Genomic DNA, 18111 nt, shown 5'->3' on the forward strand with positions numbered 1-18111 from the left:
ACCTTCCAATATATACATTAGCCTCAGCTACATTAGCCACAGCTACATTAGCCTCAGCTACATTAGCCTCAGCTACATTAGCCTCAGCTACATTAGCCTCAGCTACATTAGCCTCAGCTACATTATGCATCTTCCAATATATACATTAGAGAAACCTTTATACATGGAATTGCACACTTTAAAAACAGCGATTTCTCATCTGTGATGTGAATAATGCTTTTATGTCCCATGAGAAGGTTTTATGACACAAGGCAGGCACAGTTCTGTAAAACCAGACCAAATGCTAAATATCTTGTCTTGCCTGTTGTTTCAATGTGTCCCTGTCCTGCAGCAGCTCTTCAAACTGGTTGGAGCTGACGCCTCCAGAGTCTCCTGCCTGCAGCACCGACACCAGGGTCTGGCACTTCTGGGTCAGCGCGTCGATCTCAATGTCCTTCTCTCTGATAATAACAACAACAACAACAACAACAACGACAACAACGACGACGATGATGACAATAATAATAAGAAAATGAAATTGTATTTGCATACTCAAATATATATATATATATATAATACAAATTTATTACACATACATATATATACACTACCGTTCAAAAGTTTGGGGTCACTTAGAAATGTCCTTGTTTTTGAAAGAAAAGCACATTTTTTGTCGATTAAAATAACATCAAATTGATCAGAAATACTGTGTAGACATTGTTAATGTTGTAAATGACTATTGTAGCTGGAAACGGCTGATTTTTTATGGAATATGTACATAGGCGTACAGAGGCCCATTATCAGCAACAATCAAAAGGCTAATTGATCATTAGAAAACCCTTTTGCAATTATGTTAGCACAGCTGAAAACTGCTTAAAGAAGGAATAAAACTGGCCTTCTTTAGACTAGTTGAGTATCTGGAGCATCAGCATTTGTGGGTTCGATTACAGGCTCAAAATGGCCAGAAACAAAGAACTTTCAAGAACTTTCTTCTGACACTCGTCAGTCTATTCTTGTTCTGAGAAATGAAGGCTAATTTCACGTGAGAAATTGCCAGGAAACTGAAGATCTCCCACAACGCTGTGTACTACTCCCTTTACAGAACAACGCAAACCGGCTCTAACCAGAATACAAAGAGGAGTGGGAAGCCCAAGTGGACAAGTACATTTGAGTGTCTAGTTTGAGAAACAGACGCCTCACAAGTCCTCAACTGGCAGCTTCATTAAATAGTACCCCGAAAAAACACCAGTCTCAACATCAACAGCGAAGAGGCGACTCCGGGATGCTGGCCTTCTAGGCAGAGTTCCTCTGTCCAGTGTCTGTGTTCTTTTGCCCATCTTAATCTTTTCTTTTTATTGGCCATTCTCAGATACGGCTTCTTCTTTTTTATGGACCCCAAACTTTTGAACGGTAGAGTATATCATTTAGCAGATACTTTTATTCAAATGGACTTGCATTCCCGGGAAAGGAATCCACAATCCTGGAGTTGCAAGGACCTTGTTCTACCAACTGAGTTACTGTATTTCTGCACCGAATGTACAACACAACTACACCTGATGATCCGGGACAGGTTCTGGATGGTCTCTCTGAACATCTCCTGGCTGCCTGAGGGGTCAGACATGGTGGACAGCCTCTGGTTCTCCTGCTGGACCTTGAGGAGCACAGCTTCCTTCCCTGCTACAATGTCCATGATGCGCTGGTAGTCCCCCCTCAGCTGACTGTTCTCCCTCGTCTTCTCATTCAGCACTGCCAGCACCTAAATGAACAAAAACACATTTTACTTTAACAATCCCAAATTCTACACACATTCACCAATTTTACACAGTCACTTTACACACTTTACACAATTTTAAAAAATGTGTCAATTTGTTTATTATATCCTCTTATTGTTCTGTTTTTACTGCATCTACAGTGCCTTGCGAAAGTATTCGGCCCCCTTGAACTTTGCGACCTTTTGCCACATTTCAGGCTTCAAACATAAAGATATAAAACTGTATTTTTTGGTGAAGAATCAACAACAAGTGGGACACAATCATGAAGTGGAACGACATTTATTGGATATTTCAAACTTTTTTAACAAATCAAAAACTGAAAAATTGGGCGTGCAAAATTATTCAGCCCCTTTACTTTCAGTGCAGCAAACTCTCTCCAGAAGTTCAGTGAGGATCTCTGAATGATCCAATGTTGACCTAAATGACTAATGATGATAAATAATCCACCTGTGTGTAATCAAGTCTCCGTATAAATGCACCTGCACTGTGATAGTCTCAGAGGTCCGTTAAAAGCGCAGAGAGCATCATGAAGAACAAGGAACACACCAGGCAGGTCCGAGATACTGTTGTGAAGAAGTTTAAAGCCGGATTTGGATACAAAAAGATTTCCCAAGCTTTAAACATCCCAAGGAGCACTGTGCAAGCGATAATATTGAAATGGAAGGAGTATCAGACCACTGCAAATCTACCAAGACCTGGCCGTCCCTCTAAACTTTCAGCTCTTACAAGGAGAAGACTGATCAGAGATGCAGCCAAGAGGCCCATGATCACTCTGGATGAACTGCAGAGATCTACAGCTGAGGTGGGAGACTCTGTCCATAGGACAACAATCAGTCGTATATTGCACAAATCTGGCCTTTATGGAAGAGTGGCAAGAAGAAAGCCATTTCTTAAAGATATCCATAAAAAGTGTTGTTTAAAGTTTGCCACAAGCCACCTGGGAGACACCAAACATGTGGAAGAAGGTGCTCTGGTCAGATGAAACCAAAATTTAACTTTTTGGCAACAATGCAAAATGTTATGTTTGGCGTAAAAGCAACACAGCTCATCACCCTGAACACACCATCCCCACTGTCAAACATGGTGGTGGCAGCATCATGGTTTGGGCCTGCTTTTCTTCAGCAGGGACAGGGAAGATGGTTCAAATTGATGGGAAGATGGATTGAGTCAAATACAGGACCATTCTGGAAGAAAACCTGATGGAGTCTGCAAAAGACCTGAGACTGGGACGGAGATTTGTCTTCCAACAAGACAATGATCCAAAGCATAAAGCAAAATCTACAATGGAATGGTTCAAAAATAAACATATCCAGGTGTTAGAATGGCCAAGTCAAAGTCCAGACCTGAATCCAATCGAGAATCTGTGGAAAGAACTGAAAACTGCTGTTCACAAATGCTCTCCATCCAACCTCACTGAGCTCGAGCTGTTTTGCAAGGAGGAATGGGAAAATATTTCAGTCTCTCGATGTGCAAAACTGATAGAGACATACCCCAAGCGACTTACAGCTGTAATCGCAGCAAAAGGTGGCGCTACAAAGTATTAACTTAAGGGGGCTGAATAATTTTGCACGCCCAATTTTTCAGTTTTTGATTTGTTAAAAAAGTTTGAAATATCCAATAAATGTCGTTCCACTTCATGATTGTGTCCCACTTGTTGTTCATTCTTCACAAAAAAATACAGTTTTATATCTTTATGTTTGAAGCCTGAAATGTGGCAAAAGGTCGCAAAGTTCAAGGGGGCCGAATACTTTCGCAAGGCACTGTATATACTATATGTAGACTACTACTACCGCTATATACAGACTACTACTACCTCTATATACTATATGTAGACTACTACTACCTCTATATACAGACTACTACTACATCTATATACTATATGTAGATTACTACTACATCTATATACTATATGTAGATTACTACTACCTCTATATACAGACTACTACTATATCTATATACTATATGTAGACTACTACTACCTCTATATACAGATTACTACTACATCTATATACTAGATGTAGATTACTACTATCTCTATATACAGACTACTACTACCTCTATATACTATATGTAGATTACTACTACATCTATATACTATATGTAGACTAATACTACATGTATACTACTACTACTACATCTACACTATATGTAGACTAATACTACTACTACATCTATATACTATATGTAGACTAATACTACATGTATACTACTACTACATCTACACTATATGTAGACTAATACTACTACTACATCTATATACTATATGTAGACTAATACTACATGTATACTACTACTACATCTACACTATATGTAGACTAATACTACTACTACATCTATATACTATATGTAGATGAATACAACTACTACTACATGTATACTAGATGTAGAATAATACTACATATATACTACTACTACATCTATATACTATATGTAGACAAATACTACTACTACAGATATACACTATATGTAGACTAATACTACTACTACATCTATATATTATGTGTAGACTAATACTACTACTACATCTATATACTATATGTAGACTAATACTACATATATACTACTACTACTACATCTATATACTATATGTAGACTAATACTACATATATACTACTACTACTACTACATCTATATACTATATGTAGACTAATACTACATATATACTACTACTACTACTACTACATCTATATACTATATGTAGACAAATACTACTACTACATATATATATTATGTGTAGACTAATACTACATCTATATACTATATGTAGACTAATACTACATATATACTACTACTACTACATCTATATACTATATGTAGACAAATACTACTACTACAGATATACACTACCGTTTAAAGGTTTGGGGTCGTTTAGAAATGTCCTTGTTTTTGAAAGAAAAGCAAATTTTTTGTCCATTTTTAAAATAACATCAAATTGATCAGAAATACAGTGTAGACATTGTTAATGTTGTAAATGACTATTGTAGCTGGAAACGGCTCAAAAAAAGGACATTTCTAAACGACCCCAAACTTTTGAACGGTAGTGTACATACAGTCTACTTGGCAAATAAAGTTTACTCTGATTGTGATTCTGACCTGCTCTCTCTCCACGGCGTAAGCCTGCAGTTGCTGCTGGAGGAACATCACGTCCTGGCTGTGGCCCCCCAGGGAGACTCTAGCATGCAGTGCCTGGATCTCCAGGTCCTTGAGAGAAATACAAATTGGTATCCTTCAATAAGACAAACTGTTACATCGACCTCAAAACATGGTTAAACTATACATTTGATATCATGGATGGCCAAGTCCTTGTATCCATAGTAGGGTCCAGACGTTACATTTCTCCAGCCCCATCCCTCAGCTTTTTTACTAAAACAGTTGTTTGAACTGCATTTTGCCCTTTTAAAAACGACATACCTTCTGCAAGAGCATCTGGGAGAGTTTCCCAATCTCCTCTCTGGAGACCACCAGTTGGGCCAGCTGTCTGGTCAGGTTGAGGTTCTTCTCATTCAGCTGGCTGATTTCAGTCTCCTTCTCCTTGATGCCCTTCAGGTTTAGATCAGATGTATTAGCAAGAAGGCCACAGTTGCTCAAGTCAAGTGAGATGGATGATGTCATTACATTTATTTTCATTTTTTTGTTGTTGTCATTTAACAGAAATCAGGTTATTTATTCGATTATTATTATAATATTAAATAATAAAATGCAGGAAATACCTTCACCAGACGGTTTATCTCCACCTTTGACAGGTCATGTTTCTCATTGTCGTTCTCTCCGTTATTCAGGGACGACTGGGTCTTGTCTTCCTGTTGGAGGATGACCACTTCCTGTTCCTGGGAGGAGTGGGTGTGGCCGAGGTGATCTACTTCCTGCTGCAGGCGCCCAATCTCCTCATCCTTGGCGTGGATCAGCCTATCGTAGTTCTCTCTGCTCTGCTCGTGGCGTTGGTGGGCCTGCTCCAACTCATTCTGCTGCGCCAGGAGAGACTGCTGGGAGGAGAGGAGGTGCCCCCGCTGCTCCTCCACTCTCCTCTTCAGGGAGTGGCCCTCCTCCTCCAGTCCGTCTCTGGTGCTCTTCAGCTGGCTGATCTCATTCTCCAGTTCTGTGGTTAACATTTTTTGTAAATCTGAATGTGACTGTCGTCAAGGCGATTCCTTTCTGCAGGACTATGAGACGGCGACTTAAAAAAAAAAAAAAAAAAAAAAAGGGTATTTCTGCGACCCTTTTGCGCGAGTTACATTTTTAATTGTTCGTTCTGGGGCGGATAAAACCATGAATTTGATAAAACAGTAAAAAGGCATTATTCTCATGATTGCTGTAATGAAAGTGTCTGCCCTACTGCTGTGCCTGGTGCGCTGGGACCGGCTGCTGTAATGAGTGAGTCTCTCACACCTCTCAGAATTGCGTGAAAACTACTACTTTGGAAACAATAAGTTGTCCAAATTAAAAAGAGAGCTTTCTTGTAGGTGTAATGTTTATTTCTTAACGCTCTTTACCGAGCGCAAAGCACACCTATTTAACAAATCAAGACATCTGATCTGATAGGGCTTTGAAATACGCAGCACGACGGCCATCACAAGTGAACTCGGCCACATTGCAACGTATTTTTTTATTGGGATTTACATTTACCGTTAGATTAATACATGGTGTTATATTTAATTTAAAAGTTAGCGACATAGCTAATGTGTTTTGACTTTCTACTTCCACAGGTGGTAAATTAGAACCAATCGAATTAGGCCTATATATAAACTGTTAGTGCATCGTACATAAAAGATGAAGGAAAATTAATCTCAATCGAACCCCCCCCCCAAAAAGAAAAATCTAAATTCTGGAGCTCTATTTTGACAGTAATATATAACAAAACATTTGCATAAATGTTCAACCCAAAACTCATAACAATCATTGGATTATATATATTTTTTATCGTGCATTCCTGTTTGGACTGTTCGATGTAACAACGTATTTTTTGAATACGATTTCACTAGTCTATTACCCTTCTTAATATAGTATTGTGAACGACTTCAGAATTATTTTATAAGGTGACTCATATAAAGTCAGCGCCAAGTCTAGGGCCAAAAGGCTTCTCAAGAGTTTTTACCCCCAAGCCATAAGTTTCCTGAACAGGTAATCAAAATGGCTACCCAGACCCCCCCCCAACCAACCCCTCTTTCACACTGCTGACACTCTGTTTATCATATATGCATAGTCACTTTAACTATACATTCATGTACATACTACCTCAATCAGCCTGACTAACCGGTTCCTGTGTATATAGGCCCTCTACCGCGTATATAGGCCCTCTACCGCGTATATAGGCCCTCTACCGCGTATATAGGCCCTCTACCGCGTATATAGGCCCTCTACCGCGTATATAGGCCCTCTACCGCGTATATAGGCCCTCTACCGCGTATATAGGCCCTCTACCGCGTATATAGGCCCTCTACGCGTATATAGGCCCTCTACCGCGTATATAGGCCCTCTACCGCGTATATAGGCCCTCTACCGCGTATATAGGCCCTCTACCGCGTATATAGGCCCTCTACCGCGTATATAGGCCCTCTACCGCGTATATAGGCCCTCTACCGCGTATATAGGCCCTCTACCGCGTATATAGGCCCTCTACCGCGTATATAGGCCCTCTACCGCGTATATAGGCCCTCTACCGCGTATATAGGCCCTCTACCGCGTATATAGGCCCTCTACCGCGTATATAGGCCCTCTACCGCGTATATAGGCCCTCTACCGCGTATATAGGCCCTCTACCGCGTATATAGGCCCCTCTACCGCGTATATAGGCCCTCTACCGTGTATATAGGCCCTCTACCGTGTATATAGGCCCTCTACCGTGTATATAGGCCCTCTACCGTGTATATAGGCCCTCTACCGTGTATATAGGCCCTCTACCGTGTATATAGGCCCTCTACCGTGTATATAGGCCCTCTACCGTGTATATAGGCCCTCTACCGTGTATAGCCTCGCTACTGTTATTTTTCACCGTCATTTATTGTAGTTTTTTATTTCTTTACTTATCAATTTTTCACCTAATATCAATTTTTTACTTAAAAATTGCACTGTTGGTTAGGGCCTGTAAGCATTTCACTGCATTTCACCTGTTTTATTCGGCGCACATGACAAATAAAGTTTGATTTGAAATGTATTTATTATGTGACAGCTACAAAACATTTTGTGGGGTGACCCCAAATCATGGGCTGGTGCCACCAAGGGAAAGCCTGGAGCCATAAAAATGCACACAGACGAAATCACATCATATTCTAAACAACAGCAGAACAGCTAATTCTATTTACCTGTGATGATGTCCAGGGTGCGTGGCTCGGACAGGCCGGAGGGCTGGGGTCTGTTCTGCTGGTCCCTGAGGCGATCGATCTCCTCCTGATAGGGTGATCATCAGTTATTACACTTTTATTGCATTTTTCATTACATTAATGAATCATCTAAAAGTGCTTTTAAAGTGGTGTGGTGGTGGGGGGGGGGGACAATGCAATTTAAAAAACAAAAACAAAACTAATGATTAGATGGACAATCATGGCAGGCCGGGTAGATCAGTCATGGCAGGCCGGGTAGTTCAGTCACGGCAGGCCGGGTAGTTCAGTCACGGCAGGCCGGGTAGTTCAGTCACGGCAGGCCGGGTAGTTCAGTCACGGCAGGCCGGGTAGTTCAGTCACGGCAGGCCGGGTAGTTCAGTCACGGCAGGCCGGGTAGTTCAGTCACGGCAGGCCGGGTAGATCAGTCACGACAGGCCGGGTAGATCAGACAGGCCGGGTAGGTAGGTGGTTCAGTCACGGCAGGCCGGGTAGGTGGTTCAGTCACGACAGGCCGGGTAGATCACGACAGGCCGGGTAGATTCAGTCACGACAGGCCGGGTAGGTAGTTCAGTCACGACAGGCCGGGTAGATCAGTCAGTCGACAGGCCGGGTAGATCAGTCACGACAGGCCGGGTAGATCAGTCACGACAGGCCGGGTAGATCAGTCACGACAGGCCGGGTAGATCAGTCACGACAGGCCGGGTAGATCAGTCACGACAGGCCGGGTAGATCAGTCACGACAGGCCGGGTAGTTCAGTCACGACAGGCCGGGTAGATCAGTCACGACAGGCCGGGTAGATCAGTCACGGCAGGCCGGGTAGATCAGTCATGTCAGGCCGGGTAGTTCAGTGAGAAGGGTAAGAGCGGAGTTGAGGATGAACTTTAATTAACTTAGGCACATAGTACTGTCTCAAGGTGTACTTGTCACTATCCAAATAAGCCATAATGAATAGCATAACAGATATATTGCACGTTACCCATGTCATACATATTGTAGACGTACCTTCAGGTGGCTGTTGTCTTCCTTCATGCCTCCCAGCTGCTTGTCCTTCTCCTCCAGAGCTCCTCTCAGGGTCTCAGCGTCCTGGGTGGCTGCCTGGACCCCGGCCTCCAGCTCCCTCTGGGTGGCGGCCATGTTGGCTCTCAGGCTCTCCGTGAAGGAGTCCTTCTCCTGGAGATTCACATTTAGAATCATTAAAAAAAAAAAAAAAATTAAAAAGGTGCAATCTGCAATTCCTACATGCATTTTTTGGACTTATAAATTAATAATACATAGGCATTGATTATAAAGAACTATATATATATAACTTATAAATGTCTCATGAGCTTCGTTCAACTGTCTAACCCCATCGGAACGCAAACGTTTCACTCCATTGTTTGTAAACAATGTAATTGTAAACAAACGCTGTATAGCTCCAACACATGGTTACATTTATCATGTTGATCTTGTAGTCAGTCCTTGTATCCATAGCTTGGTCTATGAATTATGAGAGTCATTACATTTCTGCAGCCATATCTATCCTTAATACCCCCGAAAGGTGGCGGGCGTGACCACTTTGTAGTTGTTTTAACTGCAGATTGACCCTTTAAAATGTCAGAAAGGTCAGTCACAGAGTTAGATAAAAGGACTCATGGATATATATATATCCGTTATAAGACAAAAGATGAGTCCTCTATCTAACTCTATGGTATTTCAGCTGACCTGGAGGAGGTCGGTCAGCTGTTTCTGTCCGGCCACGGTGATGGACAGCATCTCGTTGGTGTCTCTGTGGTCGGAGGACATCTGCTCCACGTCTCTTTTAAGCTGGGATATCTCCAGATCCTTCTCCTGGTTCAGCCTCACTGTCCGCTCATGCTCCGTCTGCAAGCAATCAAATCAAACTTTATTTATATAGCACTTTAAAACAAAACATTTGGTTCAAAGTCAACGCTTAACAAATGAAATGAAAATAAACAAAGTGAGAAAGATAAAAACAACTTTCTAGAAAAATATGATCATGAAGACATAAATATGATCATGAAGACATAAATATGATCATGAAGACATAAATATGATCATGAAGACATAAATATGATTATGAAGATAGATACATTAAGATATTAAGTGTCCTGGCTGGTCTAACAGTATCCTAATGATTTTTAAAAATTATAATAATTTAAAAAAAAGTTATTTAACATCGCAAGTCAGTTAAGAACAAATTCTTATTTACAATGACGGCCTACCGGGGAACAGAGGGTTAACTGTCTACCGGTGACCAGAGGGTTAACTGTCTACCGGGGACCAGAGGGTTAACTGTCTACTGGGAAACAGAGGGTTAACTGCCTACCGGGAACAGAGGGTTAACTGTCTACCGGGAACAGGGGTTAACTGTCTACCGGGGAACAGGGGTTAACTGCCTACCGGGGAACAGGGGTTAACTGTCTACCGGGAAACAGAGGGTTAACTGTCTACCGGGGACCAGAGGGTTAACTGTCTACCGGTTAACTGACCAGAGGGTTAACTGTCTACCGGGGACCAGAGGGTTAACTGTCTACCGGGGACCATAGGGGTAACTGTCTACCGGGAAACAGAGGGTTAACTGCCTAACAGGGGTTAACTGTCTACCGGGAAACAGAGGGTTAACTGTCTACCGGTTAACTGAAACAGAGGGTTAACTGTCCTACCGGGGTTAACTGTCTACCGGAAACAGGGGTTAACTGTCTACCGGGACCAGAGGGTTAACTGCCTACCGGGAACAGAGGGTTAACTGTCTACCGGGAAACAGAGGGTTAACTGTCTACCGGGGACCAGAGGGTTAACTGTCTACCGGGGACCAGAGGGTTAACTGTCTACCGGGGACCATAGGGTTAACTGTCTACCGGGAAACAGAGGGTTAACTGCCTACCGGGGAACAGGGGGTTAACTGTCTACCGGGGACCAGAGGGTTAACTGTCTACCGGGAAACAGAGGGTTAACTGTCTACTGGGAAACAGTGGGTTAACTGTCTACCGGGGAACAGTGGGTTAACTGTCTCTGGGAACAGAGGGTTAACTGTCTACCGGGGACCTGTCTACGGTTAAGGGTTAACTGTCTACCGGGAAACAGAGGGTTAACTGTCTACCGGGAAGAGAGGGTTAACTGTCTACCGGGGACCAGAGGGTTAACTGTCTACCGGGGACCAGAGGGTTAACTGTCTACCGGGAAACAGAGGGTTAACTGTCTACTGGGAAACAGTGGGTTAACTGTCTACCGGGAAACAGAGGGTTAACTGCCTACCGGGAACAGGGGGTTAACTGTCTACCGGGGACCAGAGGGTTAACTGCCTACCGGGGAACAGGGGTTAACTGTCTACTGGGAAACAGAGGGTTAACTGTCTACCGGGAAACAGAGGGTTAACTGTCTACCGGGGACCAGAGGGTTAACTGTCTACCGGGGACCAGAGGGTTAAACTGTCTACCGGGAAACAGAGGGTTAACTGTCTACCGGGAAACAGAGGGTTAACTGTCTACCGGGGACCAGAGGGTTAACTGTCTACCGGGGACCAGAGGGTTAACTGTCTACCGGGGACCAGAGGGTCTAATGATAATGAAGATACTAAGTGTCCTGGCTGGTCTAACAGTATCCTAATGATAAATGAAGATACTAAGTAACTGTCTACCGGGGTCCTGGCCAGAGGGTTAACTGTCTACCGGGGTCTAAACAGAGGGTTAACTGTCTACTGGGAAACAGTGGGTTAACTGTCTACCGGGAACAGTGGGTTAACTGTCTACTGGGAAACAGAGGGTTAACTGTCTACCGGAAACAGAGGGTTAACTGTCTACCTGGGGTCTAACAGCACCAGAGGGTTAACTGTCTACCGGGGACCAGAGGGTTAACTGTCTACCGGGGTCTACCAGAGGGTTAACTGTCTACCGGGAAACAGAGGGTTAACTGGTCTACCTAATGATAAATGAAGATACAGTGGGTTAACTGTCTACCGGGAAACAGAGGGTTAACTGCCTACCGGGGAAAAGAAGGGTTAACTGGTCTAATGGGAAGATACAGAGGGTTAACTGTCTACCGGGGACCAGAGGGTTAACTGTCTACCTGGGGTCTACCAGAGGGTTAACTGTCTACCGGGGACCAGATGATTAATGAAGATACTAAGTGGACCTAGGGGTAACTGTCTACCGGGGTCTAAACAGAGGATTAACTGCCTACCGGGGTCCTGGCTGGTCTAACAATGGTTAACCTGATAAATGAAGATACTACCGGGGACCAGAGGGTTAACTGCCTACCGGGATACAGGAAGATTAACTGTCTACCGGGGTCCAGAGGGTTAACTGCCTAACAGTGATAAATGAACTAGGGGTCCTGGCTGGTCTAACCGATAAATGAAACAGAGGGATACTAACTGTGTCCTGGCTGGTCTAACAGCGGGAACAGGGGTCTAATGTAAATGAAGATACTAAGTGTCCTGGCTGGTCTAACTGCCTAATGATAAATGAAGAACAGAGGGTTGGCTGTCTAAGTGTCCTGGGTCTAACATTCCTAATGATAAATGAAGATACTAAGTGTCCTGGCTGGTTACTGTCCCAATGATAAATGAAGATACTAAGTGTCCTGGCTGGTCTAAATGATAAATGAAGATACTAAGTGTCCTGGCTGGTCTAATGATAAATGAAGATACTAAGTGTCCTGGCTGGTCTAACAGTATCCTAATGATAAATGAAGATACTAAGTGTCCTGGCTGGTCTAACAGTCCTAATGATAAATGAAGATACTAAGTGTCCTGGCTGGTCTAATAGCATCCTAATGATAAATGAAGATACTAAGTGTCCTGGCTGGTCTAATGATAAATGAAGATACTAAGTGTCCTGGCTGGTCTAATAGCATCCTAATGATAAATGAAGATACTAAGTGTCCTGGCTGGTCTAATGATAAATGAAGATACTAAGTGTCCTGGCTGGTCTAACAGCATCCTAATGATAAATGAAGATACTAAGTGTCCTGGCTGGTCTAACAGCATCCTAATGATAAATGAAGATACTAAGTGTCCTGGCTGGTCTAATGATAAATGAAGATACTAAGTGTCCTGGCTGGTCTAATGATAAATGAAGATACTAAGTGTCCTGGCTGGTCTAATGATAAATGAAGATACTAAGTGTCCTGGCTGGTCTAATGATAAATGAAGATACTAAGTGTCCTGGCTGGTCTAATGATAAATGAAGATACTAAGTGTCCTGGCTGGTCTAATGATAAATGAAGATACTAAGTGTCCTGGCTGGTCTAACAGCATCCTAATGATAAATGAAGATACTAAGTGTCCTGGCTGGTCTAACAGCATCCCAATGATAAATGAAGATACTAAGTGTCCTGGCTGGTCTAATGATAAATGAAGATACTAAGTGTCCTGGCTGGTCTAACAGCATCCTAATGATAAATGAAGATACTAAGTGTCCTGGCTGGTCTAATGATAAATGAAGATACTAAGTGTCCTGGCTGGTCTAATGATAAATGAAGATACTAAGTGTCCTGGCTGGTCTAACAGCATCCTAATGCAGCAGCCTCCGGCACACATAGGTCAAACTCCTTCCACGGACGGCCGAGCGTCAGCGGATTATTGCCCCTCCTTTGTTCTTGATTGATGAAATAAGGTCACAAATTAGTTAGGAACTCCACTCACTTGGTTGTCTAGGTCCTAATTGAAAGGAACCCCCCAACAAAAAAAACTGCAGACACTAGTCCCTCTACGAAATGAGTTCGACACCCCTGGGATAGAATGTTTGTATATGTTGAAATCCAGCCTACGGGACTTTGACATGACCTCTCTCTGTACCTGCCCACTGACATCCATCTCTCTCTGTTCAATAACATCAGAAAATAGCTTGAAAATATCTAGAATATATAGAGAAAAATGTAATGTAGATAGATAAATTGATTAAAACAACAGTGGACCTGTAGTGCCGAGGCGTCCATGGAGCGGGCAGCGGTCAGCTCCTCGATGGTCTGCTGGTACTGCCTGGTCTGCTCCTGTAGGCCCTTCTCTGCCTGGCCCAGTTCCCCTTCCAGCTGGCTCTTCTCCAGCTTCAGAGCCTTGATACGAGTGTCCTTCTCCAGGACGGTCCTGGTGAGAGCAGCCTGAACCTCCCTGACCTGTCTGGCCAGCTCCTCTATCCTCCCCTGGGCCTGCTCAGCCTCCGTCTTCAGCCTCTGCTTCTCCATCTTCATCTCGTAGTCTTCTGACATCATCTTCTCCTGGGAGCTCCTCATCTCTGCCAGTTCTCTCCTGAGCACTTCCAGCTGCTCTATGGACCCCCCGGATTCTCTCCCTCTCTCCCCAGCCTCACACAGCTCTGCCCGGGCAGCCGACAGCTCCTCCTCCCTCTCCTGTATGGTTCTCTGGAACTCCTGGGTCTCCCTGCGTGCCTCTTTGCCCATCTCTGTTGCCCGTCCAAGTTTGTCTCTCAGCTCCTTAACGGTGTCCTCCAGCTGCTGCTTGCCCATGTGTAGATCGTTGAGAGTGAAGGCACTGTGGCTCAGTTTCTCCTGCTGGGCCTTTAGCTCTTGCTGCAGCGCCACCTTCTGGTCGGCGGTGGTACTGAGGTCTGATTGGAGCCGAGCCACAACGGCTTCAGATTCCTTCAGCTGAACAGAGAGCTGCTCCTTCACCGAGATGACATGCTGTAACGTGGAGACGCAACACAATGAAACAGCATGTCCATAACCTTGTCTCAGTCGTGTTACTTTGCTGCACGTCTGACTAATATAAACTTTGGTGACTTGTTTGTACGGCATAACACAAATGTGAGTGACAAACCATAATCTGATCACGTAAACCTCGTCTTTAAATAAATTCACAATGAAATTACCCATTTCCCTGTTAAAAAAACAAACAAGCAAACCCCACAGTGTAGTCTGCACAAATGCAAACCAGACCTGTGTAGCCTGCTGGTTCTGTCGGTCCAGTTCTTCCAGCTCGTTGAGGAGGGTATCTCGTTCCTCCTGGATCTCGCTCAACGACTGCTCGCTCTTCTCTAGCTCTGCCCTCAGCCCTGATAGCTGCTCTGTGGCGGATGGGGAGGACTCCCCTCCATCAAGGCTGTCTGACTCCACTCTCTCCTCGGCCCTGGCAAGCCTCTCCTGTAGACTCCGCTGAGGAAGAAAAAATAAATATATAAAAATATAATAAAAATGGTCAACATTAATGAAATAATTCAACTGAAAATAGCTCTCATCGAACAGCAAACGGCAATGTAGAAAACCCTTCTCAGGGCCCTCACCCTCTCTGAGGCAACTCATTACAATCTAACACTTTATTCCTAGTTATATGTACCTATCTACCTCAATTATTGCATACTCCTGTACATTGACTCAGTACTGGTGCCCTGTGTATAGAGCCTAGTTATCATTACTCAGTACTGGTACCCTGTGTATATAGCCTAGTTATCATTACTCAGTACTGGTCTGTGTATAGAGCCTAGTTATCATTACTCAGTACTGGTACCCTGTGTATATAGCCTAGTTATCATTACTCAGTACTGGTACCCTGTGTATATAGCCTAGTTATCATTACTCATTGACTCAGTACTGGTTATCCTTGTATATAGCCTAGTTATCAATTATCATTGACTCAGTACTGGTACCCTGTGTATAGAGCCTAGTTATTATTACTCAGTACTGGTGCCCTGTGTATAGAGCCTAGTTATCATTACTCAGTACTGGTACCCTGTGTATATAACCTAGTTATCATTACTCAGTACTGGTACCCTGTGTATATAGCCTAGTTATCATTACTCAGTACTGGTACCCTGTGTATATAGCCTACTTATCATTACTCAGTACTGGTACCCTGTGTATATAGCCTAGTTATCATTACTCAGTACTGGTACCCTGTGTATATAGCCTAGTTATCAATACTCATTGACTCAGTACTGGTACCCTGTGTATAGAGCCTAGTTATTATTACTCAGTACTGGTGCCCTGTGTATAGAGCCTAGTTATCATTACTCAGTACTGGTACCCTGTGTATATAGCCTAGTTATCAATACTCATTGACTCAGTACTGGTACCCTGTGTATATAGCCTAGTTATCAATACTCATTGACTCAGTACTGGTACCCTGTGTATAGAGCCTAGTTATTATTACTCAGTACTGGTACCCTGTGTATATAGCCTAGTTATCATTACTCAGTACTGGTACCCTGTGTATATAGCTTAGTTATCATTACTCAGTACTGGTACCCTGTGTATATAGCCTAGTTATCATTACTCAGTACTGGTACCTTGTGTATATCCACATATATATACACACATACACACACAAATATATATACATCCATACATACATCCATATTTATATTTTTTATTTTATTTAACCTTTATGTAACTAGGCAAGTCAGTTAAGAACAAATTCTTCTTTTACAATGATGACCATTAGCAAACAGAAATCAAGTCATATAGATCTTTAAGTTGTGTTAACTTGTATTAAAAAAAAGAAAGTAATTTCCCAAGTGAAGTTTCCATTTGAGAGTAAACACCCACCATCTCCTTCCTCAACGTCCCGATGACAGTGTTGAGTTCTAGAATGTCAGCGTGTTCCGCCTCCATCTTTGTTTCACTCTGTTCCAAACAATCAACACAATCATTTAAAGCAGGAACGAGCACAGAATAAACTACAGATTTCAACCACATTGTAAATACATTACGTGATAGATACCTGAAGACTCTTCAGCCTAGAGATCTCCTTCTCTGCACCTTGAAAAAGATGACCAAAAAAAGAAGTTGGAGTTAACTTGAGCTTTTGACAAATAACTAAAACCCACTCAAGGGTTAGAATCAATTCCCTTTCCTTTCAATCGGTAACCTGAACGGAAAATCTGAATTTCAGTTTACCCTCACTATACTTTGTGTATATTTATATTGTATTATACATTTGTAAATGAGACCTAAGTCTCACAATATATCTTACCTGTTATAAATAAATGTTCAATCATTTTTGGGGGGAATAAATACTGAGACTATACCTGCGAGAGCATTCCTCAGCCCCTGTATCTCCTGGTCTAGCTGAGCCTTGTTCCGGGCTTTCCCCTCCTGTTCCTGGACACGTGACTGGAGCTCTGTGACAGACGTTTGCAGCCGAGTGTAGTTCTGCAGCAGCTCAGCGTTCTCTGCCTGCGCCTCCTCTTTCTCCTGCTGCAGCGTGGCCTGTCTCTTCCCTGCCTCCTCCAGATTAGCTGTCAGCTCCTTCAGCTGCTTATCCTGCTCCTCCTTCAGCCGCTCCTCCGCTGCCTCCTGTAGGGACTGGATAGTGTTCTGGAGGTCTGAGAGCATGGAGGACTCCTGAAGAGCGTTGGCTGTGGCTGAACTAGAAGCTGGAAGGGTTTGGATACAGAGGGTAACACGAAAGGGAAATGTGTGAGAGTCTTAGGTCAGGGTGGAGAAATCAGTCACAGGTACAGTGCATTGGGAGAGTGTTGAGACATTTCCCTTTGTCGACATTTTGTTACGTTACAGCCTTATTCTAAAATGGATTAAATAAAAAAATTTAATCAATCTACACACAATACCCCATAGTGACATCACATAGTGACATCACAATACCCCATAGTGACATCACAATACCCCATAGTGACAAAGTAAAAACAGGTTTTTAGAAATATTATTTACATAAATGTATTCAGATCCTTTGCTATGAAAGCATAGCAAAGGTCCATCCTGCTTCCATTGATCATCCTTGAGATGTTTCTACAACTTGATTTGAGTCCAGCTGTGGTAAATTCAATTGATTGGACATGATTTAGAAAGGCACACACCTGTCTATATAAGGTCCCACAATTGACAGTACATGTCAAAGCAAAAATGAAGCCTTGAGGTTTAATTGTAATTGTAAAAGTAATTGTCCGTAGAGCTCAGAGACAGGGTGGTGTCGAGTCACAGATCTGGGGAAAGGTACCAAAACATTTCGGCAGCATAGAAGGTCCCCAAGAACACAGTGGCCTCCATCATTCTTAAATGTAAGAAGTTTGGAACCACTGATTCTTCCTAGAGCTGGCTGCCCGGCAAAACTGAACAATCTGAGGAG

The 18111-nt window shown here is 43.1% G+C and overlaps 1 protein-coding gene across 1 annotated transcript in view; it reads right to left on the reverse strand.

The window, feature by feature from the left end:
* LOC112232955 (thyroid receptor-interacting protein 11-like) overlaps nucleotides 1-18111 on the reverse strand; it is a 60726-nt gene that overhangs the window by 31333 nt on the left and 11282 nt on the right. The window contains exons 7-19 of the mRNA XM_042325117.1: nucleotides 17054-17401; nucleotides 16747-16784; nucleotides 16572-16649; nucleotides 14967-15182; nucleotides 13986-14711; nucleotides 9771-9929; nucleotides 9072-9239; nucleotides 8051-8135; nucleotides 5462-5847; nucleotides 5163-5291; nucleotides 4845-4952; nucleotides 1533-1735; nucleotides 302-440 (exon numbers count right to left, since the gene is read on the reverse strand). Coding sequence (XP_042181051.1) covers nucleotides 302-440; nucleotides 1533-1735; nucleotides 4845-4952; nucleotides 5163-5291; nucleotides 5462-5847; nucleotides 8051-8135; nucleotides 9072-9239; nucleotides 9771-9929; nucleotides 13986-14711; nucleotides 14967-15182; nucleotides 16572-16649; nucleotides 16747-16784; nucleotides 17054-17401 — 2783 coding nt within the window. The remainder of the gene's footprint in view (nucleotides 1-301; nucleotides 441-1532; nucleotides 1736-4844; nucleotides 4953-5162; nucleotides 5292-5461; nucleotides 5848-8050; nucleotides 8136-9071; nucleotides 9240-9770; nucleotides 9930-13985; nucleotides 14712-14966; nucleotides 15183-16571; nucleotides 16650-16746; nucleotides 16785-17053; nucleotides 17402-18111) is intronic.

This window comes from Oncorhynchus tshawytscha, linkage group LG08 (assembly GCF_018296145.1).
Source record: "Oncorhynchus tshawytscha isolate Ot180627B linkage group LG08, Otsh_v2.0, whole genome shotgun sequence".
Classification (NCBI taxonomy): domain Eukaryota; kingdom Metazoa; phylum Chordata; class Actinopteri; order Salmoniformes; family Salmonidae; genus Oncorhynchus; species Oncorhynchus tshawytscha.